Genomic DNA, 20,432 nt, shown 5'->3' on the forward strand with positions numbered 1-20,432 from the left:
GTGATTATGTAATAGATGTTGCTTTCTACCTGAGATCTTGCAGGTGAACTTTGCCTTGGGGTCGCACATTCTCTTGGCTCCTTCACAGGCGATTTCATCGCTACCGTCCTCGCAGTCTTTGTCTCCGTCACAGCGCCATATTTCAGGAACACAGGTGCCATCGCCACGGCAATGAAACTCTTTCTCACTGCAGTCGTTAATGGCGGAAAGCGCTGATGGGGGAAAGAGACTTATTGATTGAACTCATTTTAGTAACAAATGTTCACATTTTGATACTGTTTTAGGTCAGTGTTACTGTGTATTTGTGTTTTGTATGATCGCGGGCACCTGTCCTGGAGCAGGTTGCATTCTCGTCGCTGAGGTCACCGCAGTCATTGTCCCCATCACACATCCAGTGCTCGGGGATGCACTTCCCACTGGAGCACTGAAACTGAGCCACCGAACAGGCGTGAACGCAGCCCACCTCATCACTGCCATCCCCGCAGTCATCCTCTAGAGAGACAAGAAGAGGAAGAGAGTGAGAAGTGAAGGAAGGAATATAGAGAAGGAAGAAAGGATGGATATAGGGAAGGAAGGAAGGAATAAAGGAAGACAATATGGAAATAAGGAAGATAGGAAAAGAATTAAGGAAGATTGGTGAGGAAGGAAGGAATGAACAAAGGAAGGGAAAGAAGGAAGGAAATAAGGAAGATTGGTAAGGAAGGAAGGGAGGCAATAAGGAAAAAAGGAAGACAGTGAAGGAAGGAAGGAAGGAAGGAAGGAAGGAAGGAAGGAAGGAAGGAAGGAAGGAAGGAAGGAAGGAAGGAAGGAAGAGAGAAATCAAGAAAGGAAGGAAAAAAGGATAGATGGGTAGAAGAAAGGAATTAAGAAAGCAAGGAAGTAAAAAACGAAAGAACAACAAATGAATAAATGGATGAAAGAAAGGAATGAAGGAAGAACAAACGGGTGGATAGATGGCTAGATAGATGAAAGAAATAATGACAAAAGTAAGGAAGGATGCAAGGAAGGCAGGAATGATAGAAGATTAGATGTAAAGATGAAGGAAATAAGGAAGGACAAAGGGATGGACAATGGATGGAAAGAAGCATTGACAAATGTGAAGGATGCAAGGAAGGTAGGAATTAAAGAAGGTTGGATGGAAAGATAGATGAAGGAAATAAGGAAGGAAGCAAGGAAGGACAAATGGATGGATGGAGAAGAAAAGGAAGGAATGGGAAGGTATACAGAGGGAAGGTATCAAGGAAATAAACAAATGGAAGGATGGAAGAAAGGAAAGAAAGGAAAAATAAGAAAAGGAAAAACAGAGAAGGGAATAGGGAAGTGAGAGAGTGATATACAATGATTGCATAAGTCCTCTCTGCAAAGTTCCTTCAGATCTTCACTAGCTTTAGCTCACCAGAATCACAATGCCATTTCACACTGATGCATTTCCCATTATTACAGCCGAACTGGGTCAGCGGTTCACAAGTCGGGAAATCTAAAGAGAACACAATAAGAACAACAAAATCAAAACGATGAACTGCAAGAGACACTCCCCTTTCCAACTTCACAAATCAACATTATCCCAATGCCAGCGGGAAATGTAAAAAGAACAGTAAAAGCCTTCGACAAACAACTTTTCACCACCAAGAATGGCAGAGAACAACAAACACAGAGTTTGTTTCTGCTGAACTTTGCTCCTCCCGATTATATCTCAGGAGACAGAAGCGCTAAACTGCTGCACGCACGTTTCTAAATAAACCAACAGTGGCGTCGCAACAACTTTCAAAATTAAACACGCATTTATAAAAGACGTTCCTGGGTTACTGACAGGAAATATGCAGCAAACTGACACAGACTTGCAATATGAAGCGAGCGAGCAGCCGTACAGCAACACATGCCGTGACTCCATGGCGACACTCGACGTTTCTCAGACGCCGTGTGAGCAGTCGGCTTTCCAGTGCCAGCTTGATTTTGATTTAAGGAAGCCAAGCATAAACTTTAATTACTCTGTGCGCGGCCCGCGTGGGCATGAGAACCGAAGCGACCCTCGAACAGTACCCGAGGAAATTTAACCGGTAATAAGATGCGACGATTAACAGAGGAGAAAGCTTCAAACACACACTTCATCCCTCTGAGGAAGAGAAGGTGGAGATCTGCTGGTGTTTCTCATCTCTCATTCTGAACGGTGCTGTCGGAGACGACTCGAGCCGTCACAATGGGTTTACAGCGGGCCGCGGATTGCTGGGATATTCCAGGCATGGTAATAAGGAGCATAATATCATGCAAAGTGATTCATTGGTTTTGTTTTTTCTCTATATAATGACAATTTCTTTGACTTATCTTTGTATTTATGTTGATAAGATCCCTGAATGCCAATCATTCTGCACAGTTTTATGCGTTGAGCACAACAGTCTCAGCCTTTTGTGAGCGTTTACTGAATGCACACAAATGCTAGTATAGAGTCTAGATAGTATTTGAATCTTTAAGATGAGTGGATTTTAAGGTGTCTGAGGACGAATGCACCAATTGGAAGTGTAAAGACACATTGTGATTTTGTTCCGCTCAATGTGAAACATGTTGCCACAGAGTTCTGTGAAAACTTAATTACTGATGAAAAAAACTGCTGACATTTTCCACTGAGGTAAAAGTTGTGAAATTACATTTTCTTTAGCAAACAGTTACAGTAGTATGTTTTTGATTTGAATCGCTTAATAAATTTAACAAATTATCTTGATTTATTTACTTGCCGGGGCCAGTTTTCACTTTTTAATTTTGGCCCTGAAAAAACAATATAATTGACGTTACCTCAACTGCACCTGCAGTGATATATACATTTTCTTTATAAATAAATAAAAAGTATTAATTTTCCGCCTTCATTTTTGAATACCAGTTCATATGGGAATAAATAAACAGTATAAATATATATTTTTTAATGATGATAACATCTAAAACTTTATTATATTGAAAATAAAAAATAATGACATTAGCATTAAATGTGTATATATATATATATATATATATATATATATATATATATATATATATATATATATATATGTATATATGGACATTTTCACACTGAGATACATTTTACAGTGAAAATTGCTTGAGATACCATGTTGAATGAACTAAAATCTCCGTTCATGTCTAATGGCCAGGGTTGCCAGGCCTGCACAACAAAACCAGCCAATAGCTGATCAAAACGGGGGATAGACACAGACTTGGCAACACTGCTAATGGCTGCCACTCAACAAAGAAAGTTTATAACTCTGCTCACTCATTGGATCATTTTCATTTCAGAATGCAGAAAATTATCCAATAGGGTCACATTTCAGATTCTATCATAATAACATCAAAATGACCTTCACATTTAAAACAAATCAAAGCAGTGTGGTGGGAACGGAATGTGAAACCTCCGCACATGAAACAACAAAAGATATCAAAGAGACAACAACAGAGGAAATATGAAAACAGAACAGGCCTTTTTCTTTGTTTATGTGAAGATGCTACAACAAACACTTCAGATCTATGACATCGTTTTGTCTGGGCTCTCAATAGTATGTCTATTGTTGTTAAAAGCCTTAGGGCTATCAGATAAAACTCAACTCAAAACTGCACCTGACCTTAAACAACCCCTCTTCTGTTTTGAAAAACTACAATGTGGGCATCATTTATGAACAACCAAAGACATATTTAGTAAAATCATTGTTATGTTCAATTCAACTCTGTACATAAAACACAAAAGGCAGAATCTCATTTTGAAAAAACCCTTAAGAAACCAAATGCAAGTGTTCAGTCTTCATGTGGTTTTCGATATATCATATATCATGCTTCAATGCAAGTACCCATTAATAGCATGCTCAAAGCATATTATAAGATAAAATACTGTAATATGGTTTGATAAAAAGCCGTTAATTGAAGGATAAGGAGGCTTGATGATGAAAAAGCCCAGCAAAATTATGATGGCAAAGATAAATTATGGAAATACAGAGGGAAGAACTTCAAAGCGCTCCACGTGAGGAAGACTCACCACATGACGAAGACTCATCCGACTGATCCCCGCAGTCATCATCACGGTCACAGCGCCAGTTCTCTGGGATGCAGCGTCCATTCTCGCAGGGAAACTGGCCTGGCTGGCAGGTTTGGGCTGTGGGAAGAATAAAACACGGATATTAAATCTACCCTGAATGGATGTTCATTTAATCCTATTTATGTATCTTGTATAAAACCCAAATAAGGTCATCAGAGTGTTATAAAAGCTTGTAGCCTTTACTTAAACTTACTTAAACATTAAAAAAGTACTTAAAGATAAAACAATGTTTTTAATACCCATTTGATCTATGAATTAAAATACATCCTAGATTTTCTATGAGAACTCAAACTTCTGGACCCCAGGACAGTGTCTTTTTCTTCCATGTTTGAAAACCATCTGGATTTGTTTTCACCTTTTCCAGGTCTGTATCCAGTCTGAGCCGTAATATTGAGTAATCGCCTTCAGAGATAAACCCGTAAGTCCATGACATCCAATATTACAGTTTGTGTCTTTCCTGAATAGGTGCAGTGTTCAAAATGTGTTTTGTATCAACACCTGGCGTCTATGAACTGGAATTAACCGTGTTATGAAGACACGGAGTTGGTAAATATGGAACCCAACGGGTAAGATCTCTCAGAAGTTTTCTATTGTAGCGTTAAACCGCGAGAAAACTTTGAAACTCAGACGCAAAAACTAACGCATTCTCATCCTTTGGCGTCATATGTGACGCCATATGACAAAACGGCGAAATACTACGCACATGGCACCCTTTATCGTCAATATAACACGCACTGTGATGGGTATGTTTAGGTGTGGGGTAGGGTCTGCGTCTCATATTCACGCTAAAGGATGCCAGTCAACTTTATGACGCCTTGGGTTCGCGTGTTATATTCACGCTAAAGGGTGCCATGTGCGTAGTATTTTGCCGTTTTGTCATATGGCGTCACATATGCCGCCAAAGGATGAGAACGGGCTCGCAAAAACATGTGAATGTCAAGGACTGACAAGCGTGTAGCTGCAACCACACTGGGCGTATTTTGATAGTGATTTAAAACAGCTTTAAAAAAGGCTTCACAAAAGAACTTAAAAATAATTGATCCGTGGGCTTTTTTTGAAGGCCATTATAACTGTTTTTCATCATGGATATCTGTTAACAGTGGGGGCAGCATGGAAACTTGAATCAAGGATGCTCAGATTGAGTTATGTGGCCCTTGAGGCATTTATCTGAACAAACCTTGGTCAAAATTCAACAAAGGACACTATAAGCAAGTTAGCAGATGGTTAACGCACCGGCAGAATCACTTATGGTCACAGAAAGAAGGAAATCTAGGGGTTGACACAGTTTACACTGAAAAATTTCGGAACGTATAAAAAACTTTAAGGGCGCAAATAATGTGTTTGTCCCTTAAAAAAGGTATACAAAGAGACATTTACAAGCAAAATGTTTAAATGGATTAGAATATGAAAGTTGTATATATATATATATATATATATATATATATATATATATATATATATTCTGATAAAAAAACTCTATTTAATAATTATGTAAATATTTAGTTATTAAACAGATTGTGGTGCAGATACTAGAAAAATGTATATGGTGGCCGAGATATACATAAACCTACCAACGTCCGTTGCCATGATTTTTGGAATGACTTATCGCGAGAGGGAAAAATTAAGTTTTAGTCACATAACATCGGTTAATGGAAACGCTGACATTTCGCATTAGTTTTTTGTCGACATTTAGAAAATATCGTAAAAGTTTTGCGCAAATCTGACAGGGAAGCCCAGACAGAAAAGTATAAAAGAGTTTATGTTAAATGAAATGTCAGATACCTTTTATTGTGTTACCAAAATACCAACACTAACCAGATTAAAAATAAATAAATAAAAAATGTGCACCGGGACTCTTATTTTAAAATTGAGGCTGCCCATTCAGTAAATGATAAAGTAAAGTTTTTAGACTTTATTTGCACCAGTATTCCTAAACACATTTTATACTTGCACACATTTATACACACATCTATTTTTAGTTCCAAATGCAAGTGAAACACTCCAGAGATTTGAGATGGACTTTCACAGTCTATGTAAAAGAGCAGCTCAAACATCTGTGATAGAAAACCAGGAATAGAAGAGTCCCTGGATTTCCAGAATGTTCCGGTGTTGCTGTAAACGGACTGCAGGTGTTTCAAGAACCTTTGAAGGTCAGGTTGTTCTTGTTTATGAAGCTTTGAAAGATGGACGCAAACTGGAACATACAACCGAACAGGTGCAGATTTTAATTCTGACAGAGTAACAGTCCAGAAGTTTGGTTGTTTACTGATTTTTTATGCATTTTGCTGTAGAAATAGTAACAAATTAAAATATGAAACACGCACATGGTTATATGAATGAATGATGTGTCAGTTGACAAGAAAAGCTAGTTGGTCATGGTTTAGTTATGCCTGAGTTTGTTTTGGGTCTCATTTCTACCAATTTTAATCGCTAAATTTCACTTTTTTCGGTAGGTTTGTTTTGAACCCTGCTAATGAGAACGTTTTCATCGGAGCGTCAACTTGGGAGTCTTCAGCTTGCCAAAGAGTATTGATCTTAATGATCTAACTGAGGTGACTGTCTTCAGTGGGTGCAAAATGTGTGAAACCTTTCTATTTTATTTATTATTATTTCTTGCTTCCAGCCTATAAGTCTTGCTATCCCAGGCAATTTAATTACAGCAGGAGTTAAGTTTTTTCCCCCCTTCACTTCGCAGACGATTAATAAGATGCTATTTTGAAATTCCAGGTTTGAATGCAACCTTGTACTGAAGGCGCCTTTGAAGAAGGAATGGAGTTCAAGTCAAGAAATAATCAAGAAAAATTAGCATTTACAATGTACCATTTTTTTATATATAATTTTGAAAACTATTGTTAAGACTCATATGACAACAAGTTTGGGAACTAATTGGTTGCATGCTAATTAGCAGTTCTTAAGATAAAGGATTTGTTGCATCTTGTTTAGAATGTGGCCACAACGCCACAAAAGAATAAACAATATTAAAATGTTCTATTCTTCATCTCAATCTCATTACCTGGAAATATCATGCATAATAATAATAATAATAATAATAATAATAATAATACAAATATTAAGCATAGAATAAGCACAACATATTTATAGATTTCATAATTTAATTGTTTTTTTCTAGATTTAAGTTGTATGTAGTATTTGTGAAAATTAAGATTATATATATATATATATATATATATATATCTTAATTTTATTACCTTGAAATATTAAGCATAATATAAGCATATAGCATTTATGTATACATGTGTATATATATATATATATATATATATATATATATATATATATATATATATATATATATATATATATATATATATATATAAACAAAAAATTAAATGAGTAAAATATAATTTCATATAATTTAAATCAATAGAAACCTGAAATAAAATGTTCTGTTATTTTCAATCATAACATTTACTTCTGTCTGAAAGCCGCAGTAATGAACTCAGGCCAAAAACCTTGATTTTCCCTCAACAGATAAGACGACTGTAAATTACAAGCTGGCACAAATTTTCTTTCCACTTTACTACTCTCCCAAACACTTGTCATTGATTTTCTCCTAATTCTACCTTTAAAGATTAGATTAGAAAATTGTATTACCCACAAAGGAGAACTTTGTATCTAGGCTATCTAAATTAAATTGGCCGATGCCTGTTGGCAAAATGTGTGAAATTTGTCACCAGTCCTTTTATCTGCTGTTGCAATACAGCTCCGACAACACAATGTGGCTTAAACACAGTATCTTTACTGGGATATTGATGTTTCGGATTACGGATTTATCCTGATGTCACCCCCACGGAGGCTTGTACCAGGGATGTCTTCTAGAGATTTGGACTGCAGGATATTTCAATCTAAAAGTAAATTAGATGCTGGACCCTTCCAGGAGGCGTAAACTTGACCAAATCAGTCATTCGCAACCGCCGGCCCATCGCAAGATGCAGAAACTCTCACGGAGGACTCAAGCTCACTGGGCCGAAACAGATGTGTGTCATGTGTAAATCCCACCAAGTGCATGATGAATTACGGGGGCGAACCTAGTTTCATTTCGCTCGCAGACCGGAGGGAACATGTGACACGTGTGCCTGTACCGGCGGGAAATTATACAGGGGTGTCATGTAAGACTTTTCCTCTCCTCTCAAAAAACATATTCTCCATTGGCGCTAGCTTTGAGTGTGCGGCGCCTACAGCGATCAATGTGTCTCCCAGCGGTGGGGCCGGTTGGCGAGGTTGTTTCGGTTGGTTGGGCGTGTATACGGTGCCCTTCATGTAGGACAGGGCTCCAGAGTGAAACTCACCTGAGCAGGTGCGGTTGGACTCATCCTCGTTGCTGCCGCAGTCGTCGGTGCCGTCACACAACCATCTCTTCGGGATACAGCGGTTGTTCAAGCATTTAAATTGGTCTACTGGGCAGCTGCGATTAGCTGAGGAGAAAAAAAGAAAATAAAAACGGCCTGTCAATTGGTAACACAAATTAATTTGAAAGCATCTGGGTGTCCAAATGTTTTGGATTTTTTTCTGAATTGTATACTAACATACTAGGCTACGTTTGTCAAACTGTGCAGTATGTAGACTGAGCACGCCATGTGGCATACTGTATCCCACGATGCAATGTGCTCAACTTGACCTTTCTTTCCGAAGTAGCTGGAGGTGTATATCATTTCTTAAATCGAATTATATATATCTAAATAGATCATATTTTTAACTAGGCATTTTAGTATAATTCTAAAATAGTCCCGCTTCAGGTTGTGAAACATGTTTCTTTACTGATTTCTATAGTCAATGTAAGAATAACTTTTATATTGTTAGTAATATTTCAAGATGAACACTTACTGAACTGAAGTAACTTAGGTTTACTTGATTATCCACGAAAAAGTAACACATATGATCAGTGCTGGGAAAAGTTACTTTTAAAAGTAATGCGTTACAATACTGTGTTACTCCCTAAAAAGTAACTGATTACGTTATTTGGTTACTTTTTATGGAAAGTAATGCATTAGCTGTTACATCAAAAAAGTATTCTGATTACGTAATGCATGTTACTTGAAATGCATTACCCCGAACTCTGTTTATGATACATCGTGCTTCTGAGGAACGTTTATTTGTATATCTCTTACTAGCCGCTTTTCCACTGTCGGCCCAGTACGAGCTATGGGCCGGTCTGGTCTAATAGCTTCAGCCCTGTAGCACCGAACCCAAAACCACACTGCGTTTCCACCGTCCTTGACCTTAACACACCTTCCTGTAAACGTCACACAAACTCATCATTTCACCAACAAATGGCAGTTTTATCAGAAAACTAATCAGAAAGAAATCACTGGTTCACAAAACGAATGCGATAAAAGAGAACATTTGTTGACATTTTTGTTGTTTACTAAATATTTAAAACCCAAACAATCTATGTTTTACCACAGAAATAAAGTGGTTTCCCCATTATTTCACAACAGAAAGAGGACACGAGGACACAGTCTACTTATTCAGTCTTGTCAGTTTCTGTTTATTTGTAGTCACAAGACAGTTTTATCAAATTTACAACCCCAAATCAGAAAAAGTTGGGATTTTTTGTAAAATGCAATACAATCAAGAATCTGTTATTTGTTCATTCTTTTTAACGTTTTTTTTAACTGACAAAAGTACAAAGAAAAGTTTCCCAATGTTTTCACTGACCAACATAATTGTATTTTGTAAATATGAACAAATTTTGATTTTGATGGCTGCAACACACCGCAAAAAAGTTGGGACAGAGACATGTTTACCACTGTGTCATATCAACTTTCCTTTTAATTACACTTTTAATCATTTGGGAGTTGAGGATACTAATTGTTGGAGTTTTGCTAGTGGAATATTTGCGCAATCTTGTCTGATACAAGACAGCCGCTCAACAGTCTGTGGTCATCACTGTCTGATTCTCCTTTTCATGATGGGTCATACATTTTCCATAAGAGACATATCTGGACTGCAGTAAACATGCAGGCACATCCCTTCTATGGTGCAGAGTGTCTAGAAACCACTCAGTTGTAGCACGTGCCGAATGAGGCCTGCCATTGTCTTGCTTCCCAGGAAAGATGTCATCTTGATGGCAGTTTATGTCTCTGTACAATCCAAATATATGCCTCCATGTCAATGGTACCTTCACAATAATGCAAGTTACCCATACCGTTTGCAATGATGCACCTCAATACCAGCACACTTGTTTGCTTTTGCACCTGTCGCTGGTGAAAGTCTGGTGGGTCCCTTTCGTCTTTGGGACTGAGAACTTGATGTCCATTTTCTCCCAAAAACAAGCTGAAACATGGACTCATCTGACCACAGCACACATTTCCACTTTCTTCTAGACCATCTGAGATGAGCTCAGGCCCAGAGAACTTGCCGGCATCTCCACATAGAACTGATGTGAAGCTTTCTCCTTTCGTAACAGAGATTCAAGTGCCATTTCTTAATGCAGAGTCAGACTGTGTTCAGTGAAAACGGTTTTCCAAATTACTCCTGAGCACATGTGTCTGTATTTAACGGATTAGCATGATGGTATCTTGTGCAATGCCATCTGAGGACTCAAAGGTCACGCATATTCAACAGAGGTCTACTGCCTTATCCAACACAGACTGAGATTTCTCTGGATTCCCTGAATCTTGTGACAATATTATGTATGGAAGATGATGAAAGGCATAAATTCTTTGCAATCTTGCATTGAGAAATGGGATTTTTTAATTGTAAAGATATTTTGGCACAAAGATATTTGGCACAAAGTGATCATGACCCATCTTTGCTTAAAAAGAGTAAGAAGCACTTTTACACCCAAACATGATGTCCTCAACTATTACCAATTCACTTGCTCATTGTGGACTGTTTCAAAATAGTTTGAAACTAATAATCTAATTTGGATAATCTTTTCACTTTTATTTGGTCTCTGTCCCAACTTTTTTGGGGTGTGTTGCAACCATCAAAATCAAAATTTGTTCATATTTACGAAATACAACTATGTTGGTCAGTGAAAACATTGGAAAACGTTTATTTGTACTTTTGTCAGCTAATAAAAGTTTAAATAGAATAAACAAATCACAGATTCTTGATGTTATTGCATTTTACAAAATGTCCCAACTTTTTCTGATTTGGGGTTGTAGAAAGAATGATCATTTTTACAAAAATGCCACCAAAAATACAACCTGAGGAGCTTATATTTTCAGTCAGAAAAACAGAGGAAGCTCCCGTAAAACCAGAGTTGCTTATTTTTTATGACATATGCAGATCTAAATATGGATATCAGACAGTCGATATAAAGAGACGAGACGTACTGAACGATCAAATAAATACACGATTGTGATAGCCTATATGATTTATATGATTTGTCTGATTTCTTCAAGCGGTCATATTTACCAAGTTTACTATGGTAATGGTTAGCGCGTATAGTATTATAAATATTTCTGCCTTACACGTTGATCAGAATCCACATCGGATCATAAACAGAAGTTACTTCAAACACTCGCTGCCATCTGAAAGTGAGTTTTGAGCTAAAATTATTTTAAAAGTCTTTAATGCTGATGTTAGCTGGTAAATGGAATCATCCGCCTCTGGTAAACTCCACCTCTGTTCAAAAGTACTCCTGAAGCCTGAGCTGGCCCGCTTTGGACCAAGGTATTCGTCGGGCCAACAAACCTTGACTGTTGGCCTTGAGGAACCCCCGGCGAGGCCCGATCAAGCCCCAGAAGTGACCGTGGAAACGCTACAGGCCCTGGCAAGCACTAGCATGCCCACTTTTGGCCCGACAGTGGAAACACAATCGCTAATCAATATACAGTATGTAATACTGCATTATACGTTTTGCACCCCACATTTAAAACTGCAGAACTTTGATCATAAAGTGATTAAAAAGCATTTAAATATCATCTCATTAAGGCATTTTGTTGGGAAATATAGAGTGACAACTGATATTAATATGCATTTAAGTAGTCAGCTATATTGATAGAAAGATCTCATTGATTTACATTACAAACAATCAGAATTTAATCTTACTTCTTGGTCATATTAATATCTGCTACATCACCAAATTACACCAATTGTAAATTTTTGCTCAGTTTGGGCCTGTGAATAAAAAATAAAAAAAGTATTTTTTTTTTCTCCTCGAATATGAGCTCCATTATTCTCCTATATCATAATATATGAGCCATAAAAGCCTGATGTATCAAATATGATAATTGTATGATAATTGTATGTGCAAACAGTGAGGCGATATGACAATAATTTGCATACAAGAAATGTTTAGTATTGCACACTCCCCATTGTTGACACAGTTTGTACGTGGTTAGAATACAATAATGAGAGAAGACCTACAGCAGAGGAGCGGATCTTCATCGCTGCCGTCGGAGCAGTCATCATCCCCATCACACTTCCACGAGAGCTGAATGCAACGCTGGTTCTGGCACTGAAACTCCGCTGGGCCGCAGCGTTTTGTGTTAGTGACCTCTGATGGGGCTGTAAAGGGCAGGAACAAGATGTTAGAGAAAGAACACGCACACTCTATGTGTCTCTCTCTCACACACACACACACACACACACACACACACACACACACACACACACACACACACACACACACACACACACACACACACACACACACACACACACACACACACACACACACACACACACACACCGGGGTTGAGAACACATTTAAAAATTTTATTGTGAGGTTTTAAAATGGATGATGTTAACAAAATTGCAATTTGAATGTAGTTTAAGTATACTCAAGTGTATATTTTATAATTCATAACTGCTGTAGTCTATTATTCTTGTTTTTATATACTGTACACACATATTAAAATGCTTCTGTTTAATTTTCTAATTTCTAATTAAATACAAAAATTATTTGCAAATGACATTATCAGCATAACAACGAGTGAAAAAAGGTTTTTTTGTTTGTTTAGTATTTACCCCATAAAGAGTGCAACAGCTAAAGTACCCGCGTCTCTCAGATTGGTACTCGCGCGATGTGTAATAATCCTAAGCGTGATAAATAAATACGACCTCACGTTATGTCAATCACATTTACACACTGCCTACGAAACTTCGTCCGTCATAAATAAATTCGGATCGGGTTTGATTTTCTGCGTTTTTTGCATCCGTAACAAGCATTTGAATGGTGTTTTGACAATTCAGAGCCACCGAATCAGGAATATGAAAAACGCATATGCAAATTTCGAACTCAGTGTGCAAGGGCCTTTAGTGTGCAAGGACCTTTAGCGGCCGTTCACATATCGCATATTTTGCGCACTCAAGTTCGTTATTTTGAATGTAGGCAGCGAGAAGAAAGAATCTCAACTTTTCAGAATGCCGTCTGACTTTTCAGACGCGATATGTGAATTGCCCCTAAAGCGGTTTGCCCCATCAGATGCTCTGACAGATGTATGTAACCTACTGACCGATATACTTGCGCTGCTGTGTAATGTCTTTGAGATGTTGAGATGTGCTTTCCACAGTGCATAACCTACATTTCAAAGGTATATTCTTCATCTGTAAATGTTAGAAACTCGTGCAAATATTTCCATTTTGCGGTCAGGAGTGAATTTCCTCCAAACTCCACAGATTTCCATGAACGAGCGCCGCCGCGCACATGCACGAAAAACAGACGGGGCGCAATAGAGTTAGAGCGCAATAATTCTAAAATATTCCTACATATTGCTAAAATATTTTTTGTTGAACAATATATGTGCCATATTTAGAATAGAATAGAATTTTAAACCTACAAGTAAGTGTATTTTTATGATAGCAGTAACTGTAAAGTGACTATTGTAATGGGGTAGACAATCAAATGTAGGTTAATTAGTCACTGCTTTTGTTTGTATATATATTTAAATTTTTAGTTTAGTGAATTTAAAAATAAAATCGTTATTTTTGTTTTTAAATTGTAATGTTACAATGTTAGAATGTAATGTGATTTTAACAAATTTTTGCGCATAATACACTTTATAATTTGTTCTTATTTTAATACTGACTGTCTTAAACAATATTTAATATTTATTTGTTAGGCTAGTAGCTTTTGGTGTCATAACCTAGTAAGCTGACATGGATCAAAAACAACTAATACAATAACTAAGCCCATTTTATTTCATTTATTTATTAGTTTTTTGTGTTTGGGGCCCGAACGGCCCAGTAGAAAAAAATCCTTAGCGTTGAGCCCTGCAGTGTCCTTGTTACATATACTTACTGTATTAGTGAAAGTACATTACATGTAACTAAATCAAACCCCATTCCTAACTATAACTAATAAGCACATGTTGTTAATATTACTCAGTACTTAAATGTAGACTTACATTGTCTAATTATTCAGTTGTGAATTATGTTTAAACCTGGCAGGCACACATCCACTGTGACACATAAAACAAATTAGCAAAACAGGACGTGATGTATGCAGCATATTGAATCCACACAAGTTTACAATGGATTTAAAGCCAAACCACACGCAAACACAAACACAAAGACGGCTGCAGCCAAACCGCAGGTTGAGCCGAGGCATTTACTTCCCCCACTGGAATTGGAAATCAATGGGCATATTCAGCTTAAAAAACATATCTGATCTGCAGTCATATTTCCCACAAACGCCACCATTATTGACTAGTCTGTGGGTGCCAACAAAATCTGCATATTCTGTTCTACCACATACTCAATGGCAAAATGTAAATCTCAGAATAAGAATCAATTACATCAGCTCGAACCAAACAATATTTCAGTGGCCAGTAATATTTCTGTTTCTCATATTATGCAAATGATTGTTCATATATCACATTGTGCCTGGTTAATGATAACTTTTCCCCCAAAGACTAACGGAATCTTACATGAACAGGTGATGTTATCTTTCTCCAGATGTTGACCATCTGTGCAGGCACACACACGTCCTGCAGGCGTGGCGAGGCACAGAGCCGAGGGGCTGCAGTCACCGTGATTCACAGAACATTGATTATTACCTGCGCGAAAACCAAAGAAAGATAAATGCAGATATGAAGACATTATACACAGGTGAAGATGTCAAATAAGCTATTCTTTCCGTATTCCAAAGCAGCTACTTTACAGGACAAAATTAGGTAAGGCAAGGTAAGGTAAGGTAATTTATTTATAAAGCACAATTAAAACAACGGGTAGTTGACCAATGTGCTGAACAATTTGTAGAAACATGCAACAAGCGAAATGTACAAAACATTTATACAGTGTAATACATATATCTAACAGCTCTCACCAAGCAAACAAGCTACCAACATATCAGCAGTTAGAGTTAGACAGAAAAGCCAGAGAAAAAAGATGAGTTTTTTAAAAGAGATTTAAAAGATACCAATGTTGAGGCAGTTCTAATATGCAAAGGCAAACTATTCCAGAGTTTCGGAGCCAACACAGAAAAAGAACGATCACCCCAAAATTTCCGTCTAAACTTTAGGACAGTTAAGAGTTTCTGGTCTGAAGACCTAAGTGATCTTGATGGTGAGTATATCTGCAACAAATCTGAGAGATAGGGTGGTGCCATACCAATTAACACGCAGTAACCTGATTATTCTATTTGAACCTTCTGAACGAAGTTATTTCACATTGGCTCGGCTCAGTTATAGTACTGTGCAGCATAATATTTTTTGTAGCGTTTTATTACTCTACACAAGTTCGCAAGAAACAAGATAGTGAGTGCTTGTTACCATCGACTTCAACTAACTCCGTGTCCAAGCACTCCGAATGAACTATCAAATGCTTTTTCCAAAGCGAAAAGCACTCCCAGTTAAGCACAGAATCCAGAAGGGACATAAAACGACATGCTCAGAGCTTCTTGTCTAATGGACATTGATCTTTCTTCATTAAAATCAATGATACAGGCATATCTGGCATAGACTCCCAGTGAAGATGACATGAATTGGACACTATGGACCATGTGTCCATTGAATCATCCCCAGAGATTAATGTGGATTAAACAGATTACGTTAATTGAACACAGTGCTTTTAACTTTAGTTGCCAAAATATCACGATGCACCATATTATAATGGACAGTAGGTATGAAAAGGTCTTTTTTGGCTACAGTAAAAGGCGAAACCGTTCAGACATCTATATCATTTTCTCAGGTCAACGATAAACATTTTATGTGAAAATGAGATTTTAATCTGAAACCACTGACCATTTTATAGAATAACAGTTCTGAGCAAATGATACCCAAGTCACTCTCAATTGTCAAGTGAGGCAAAAGAATGAGTCGTAGCGAATTAATGTAGCATAACGTGACAACAACTCTAACTCAACTCCTGAACAGAGCTTAGTGAAGCTCGTAAAATGATAAATAGCAAACATTATCCCATTTGCTTTCCCCATATGCTTGAAACATGCACTTAGCAGCATTGATATGCTAAGTCAACATGTACCATATATATTCAGTGACATCTCAAGGAAGAGTTATTGAGTTCATGCTAATTATCATATCTAAAATACATACAGATGTTGTACAAAGACTGGTACTAGCCAGACATGGTTAGTAAAGTTTGGATTTTAGCTATTTTTATAAACAAGGCCCCATAATTTCCGCTAAATGCTCTGCCAGGTTATTATATATTCAGCACAGTTGAGTTCACAGGTGCCGCAATGGTGCACAGAACATCTGGACAAAATCAGTAGTGTAAACATGATTTTAAAGCTGCTTGTTAAGAATAAAAGAATATACATTACACAAGCATCAACCACCTTGGAAATGTTCGCACTACCCATACAAAGTCCCATTTGGATACCCTTTCCGAGACCCATTTGCGGATAAGTCTCTTTGTTTGGCAAGGAAATAGCGCACTTGAAGATATTGTTAAAACAGAAAGCAGTCATCAATACTCCCCTGCTTGGTCATTGAAGTTTAAGAACGATTTAAGCCTGATTTATATTGCCAATGCTGATTTATATATTTACATTCATACTGTACCCGAGATAGCTTGGCCATTTCTGGCCTGCCATTGGCTGGGTGTCATTAGGAATGACATTTAGTATCTCTACCAGAGGCAACATATGAGTAACTCTACAGGAGCCGTCACAGCGATTAACCTTCAGCAAAAGTCGAAGACAGAAACAAACATTCATCATCACCCTCAGTCACCTTACTAGCTCCGATGACGCATATAACTAGGAGGTCAGTTTTGATCAATGCCATACTCAGTCAAGAACGAGTTAAGTCACCAAATAAAGTACTATGTTCACATGACACAAAACATGAGCAATAAAAGTCATCATCAGCTGGTGCAAATCAGTCTACATTAATCCGGGTAAATTTGAATACACTCTCCGCTTTCAAGCATTTCTTGTCTATACAGAAATGTCAGAAAATGCTAAAATCATCTTACTGCGCATGGGTAAAACGAATAAAAGCTCACTGAGAGAGTACAGAGAGACCAGACATAATAAAGTTCTCACGCACAGTCACCTATTAGCAAAATATCTCAGAACTTACTGGTGATTGACAATGACTGAACATATGTCATTGTTGTCAAATATCTCCTTTTTCCACAGTGTACACTACAACACAAAAACAGCATGGTAGAGCGACAAAGAAAAAAATCACTACACTGTGTGTAGATGCCAAAAAAAGCTGCCCAGTTCTTTTGAATAATTGCTTGTCGGTGGAGACAAAGGGGGATCTGGAACTAGAACCTCAGAAGAACAAATCATTCAAATGTCCTGCAAATGCCTTCAAATTAGCCTTGAAAATATGAGAGAAGTTAGGCTTATTTGATCCAGGCCCCAAAAATGCTTGGATCATGAAGTCTTAAGGTTAAAATTACCATTAAGTATCCTACTCTGGGAATATCAGTTGCAAAGCATTTATTCAAATTCAGGGACTTGCCAGTGTGGCATTAGTTTCTAGAGTGTTCAGCTGTTTAAAAGGTGAACACATGCGGCGTGATATATTTCATTTCCATATATCGTACGGTATAGCAAGTGTGTGCCAAAACAGGGGTATGCCTCTGGGCAAAGCTATGGAATGGTGATATATAAAGACTCAGACCAACCCTCAGAAGTTTGAAGGATTAAATCCTTGAGCCTCTAGTAAGCAAAGTTCTATATCACTGCAGCCTTTGGCAAGACTTCAAGAATTCATTACAGCATACAGCATACATATTCATATTTACCTTTCTGGCTCTGCGGGTCATAAACCTGAATCCCGAAGAGAGGTGGTCTTTCCGCCCGCAATAGTGCAACATCATTAGATGACAAATCCAGACGGAATATCGAGGCGTTCATGTAATCCGTCCAGAATATGTAATTCTGGTAATGCGCAATCCCAAATGGGTGATTCAACTCTTTCCCGCTGTACACCACCTGTGTAAAGTAGAACACGTTTGTGAGTCACAGTGAAACACTGAGATGAACATAGAGTGGAACGGAGGTATCTGAGAACTAAAGAACTGACTCACTCATTTACTAACCGTTCTGTGGCTGCCGTTGAGGTAGATTTTCTCTATGTGGTCAAAGTAGGCATCACACCAGTACATGATGCTGGAGGAATGGTCCAGGGTGAGGCCATTGGGCCACAGCATGTTGGACGTGACGAAGATCTGGCGGTGAGATCCATCCATCCAGGCCTTCTCTATTCGTCCTCTGCTGTCAATTAACTCATCCTCCTCCCAATCTGTCCAATACATCCATCTAAGGAACCCAGTGAGAAAATACATATTTAAGGTCATGAAACCCTGCTGAACAGGACCAACTTAGACCGGCATCAATTTCCATGCTGCTCTGGACAGTTTAATGTGGATGTAATGAATGCCAGAAACCAAACCCAAAAACTTCAGAGTAGCTTTTTTTAGCATACTATATTGCAGGGAAACATTCGATTACTGAAGCTGTTTCATGACAACTCTCTCCAGGTCAGCGGCAGCGCCAACACAGCTTTGAATGTTGCGATATGATTTTGTCGAAGTTTAATAGACAGACGAATTGAAAGATTGGGTGGGTGTTTGAATCCAGATCACTGTCTTTTAAAGATGAATCATGCAGCTCTATTGTCATATCTCTCTCTCAGCATATGAGTAGCGTGAGGGCTTTTCAGAGCTTTCAGTCTCTTCCACGTGTCCACTTGGGTTATTACATCACTCAACACACATAGATAACGACACTTTGTCCTCTGTTGGAATGAAAGGGGCTAACTTATTTCAACCTCCTCTACAAGCAAGGACAAAAATAAAGCAATTGAATTTGAATTAATATGATTTTGTAATAAAAAAAATTGATTATAGAATTGTAAAAAAAATAAAAATAAATTGCAATAGCTAGGTGAATCGATTTTTTTTACAATAGCTAGGTGAATCCTACTATTTAAAGTGTGGGGGGGCAGGACAGAAAATCTAATGAGAAGCTAAAGTACAGAGTGATGTCATCAATATCATTGATCAATATTGGTGAAAGTCAGAGACTTTACATTTTGAATGCTTATATCTATTCTTCTAAATGCAATTGTTGTCATTGTTTTGGAGCAAACCAGCTTAACCTTAACCTTAAGGGTAACATATTCATACTAAATTCAATAACCAAATACCATGTTCCAAAACACAGCTATGATCTTAAGCTGGGTTTGCTCAAAGATGCCTTCTAGAAGACAGGTCAAAAACATCCTTCAAAAGTATTGAGGACAATGTCCTCACTTAAACCACCTAAAAACCTAAAAAACAGGCTCTAACAATTCAATGTTATTAATACTTCTTCATTCTTTGGGAGCCAAAACTTTTTGTTCTGCAACTCTTACAAGGTCCTATTTTTCCAAGTTCAAACCTCTCACATTTCACCACGTAAACTTAACACCGTGGCACGGCCTTGTGCATTTGAACGCAGCCTAACATAACATGACAGAGGGAATCGACTCCCCCACTCATATTCAGTGACCTGTTGAATAACTCATGAGGCAGGGCTTTGAGTGACAGCACCTGCTGTGAACAGGAAAATCGTCCGGGTGATGGAGAGGGAGAACAAATGCGATCAGGACCTAGAGTCATAACAGCTAATCCTCCATCTTATCATGTTAGCACAGACAGGAAATGACATGCGTACATGGGATACAGAAGGACGGACATGGAAAGGACAGTTTTTAGAGAGTGAAATGGGATTTGAAAGGGGAGAGATTAAGCTGGGATAGGTATTGAATATTCAGCATACCGGTAGCTAAAGCTTAAGCGGTGATCCAAAGTTCAAAAAAACTTGGACTGTTTGAAATTCTAAACCAAATTCCATTAACACAATTGCAGATTAAAACTGATTACTCGGAATTATTCCAAAGACTCCAAGTCTTTTTTGCAAATGATGTAAAATTCAAAGACATCGAAGCTATTAAAAAACAGACTACCCAATGCAAAA

At 37.8% G+C, this 20,432-nt stretch overlaps 1 protein-coding gene across 2 annotated transcripts in view; it reads right to left on the reverse strand.

Annotated features, from left to right (window-relative positions):
* lrp1ba (low density lipoprotein receptor-related protein 1Ba) overlaps positions 1 to 20,432 on the reverse strand; it is a 274,722-nt gene that overhangs the window by 171,103 nt on the left and 83,187 nt on the right. For both annotated transcript variants that reach the window (XM_077226234.1, XM_077226236.1), the window contains exons 13-21: positions 18,512 to 18,731; positions 18,215 to 18,404; positions 14,917 to 15,045; positions 12,413 to 12,553; positions 8,383 to 8,508; positions 4,013 to 4,129; positions 1,397 to 1,477; positions 328 to 492; positions 30 to 212 (exon numbers count right to left, since the gene is read on the reverse strand). In XM_077226234.1, the coding sequence (XP_077082349.1) occupies positions 30 to 212; positions 328 to 492; positions 1,397 to 1,477; positions 4,013 to 4,129; positions 8,383 to 8,508; positions 12,413 to 12,553; positions 14,917 to 15,045; positions 18,215 to 18,404; positions 18,512 to 18,731 (1,352 nt within the window). The remainder of the gene's footprint in view (positions 1 to 29; positions 213 to 327; positions 493 to 1,396; positions 1,478 to 4,012; positions 4,130 to 8,382; positions 8,509 to 12,412; positions 12,554 to 14,916; positions 15,046 to 18,214; positions 18,405 to 18,511; positions 18,732 to 20,432) is intronic.

Source organism: Siphateles boraxobius, unplaced genomic scaffold (assembly GCF_051911475.1).
Source record: "Siphateles boraxobius isolate OS27281-9 unplaced genomic scaffold, OSU_SipBor_1 13, whole genome shotgun sequence".
Classification (NCBI taxonomy): Eukaryota; Metazoa; Chordata; class Actinopteri; order Cypriniformes; family Leuciscidae; genus Siphateles; species Siphateles boraxobius.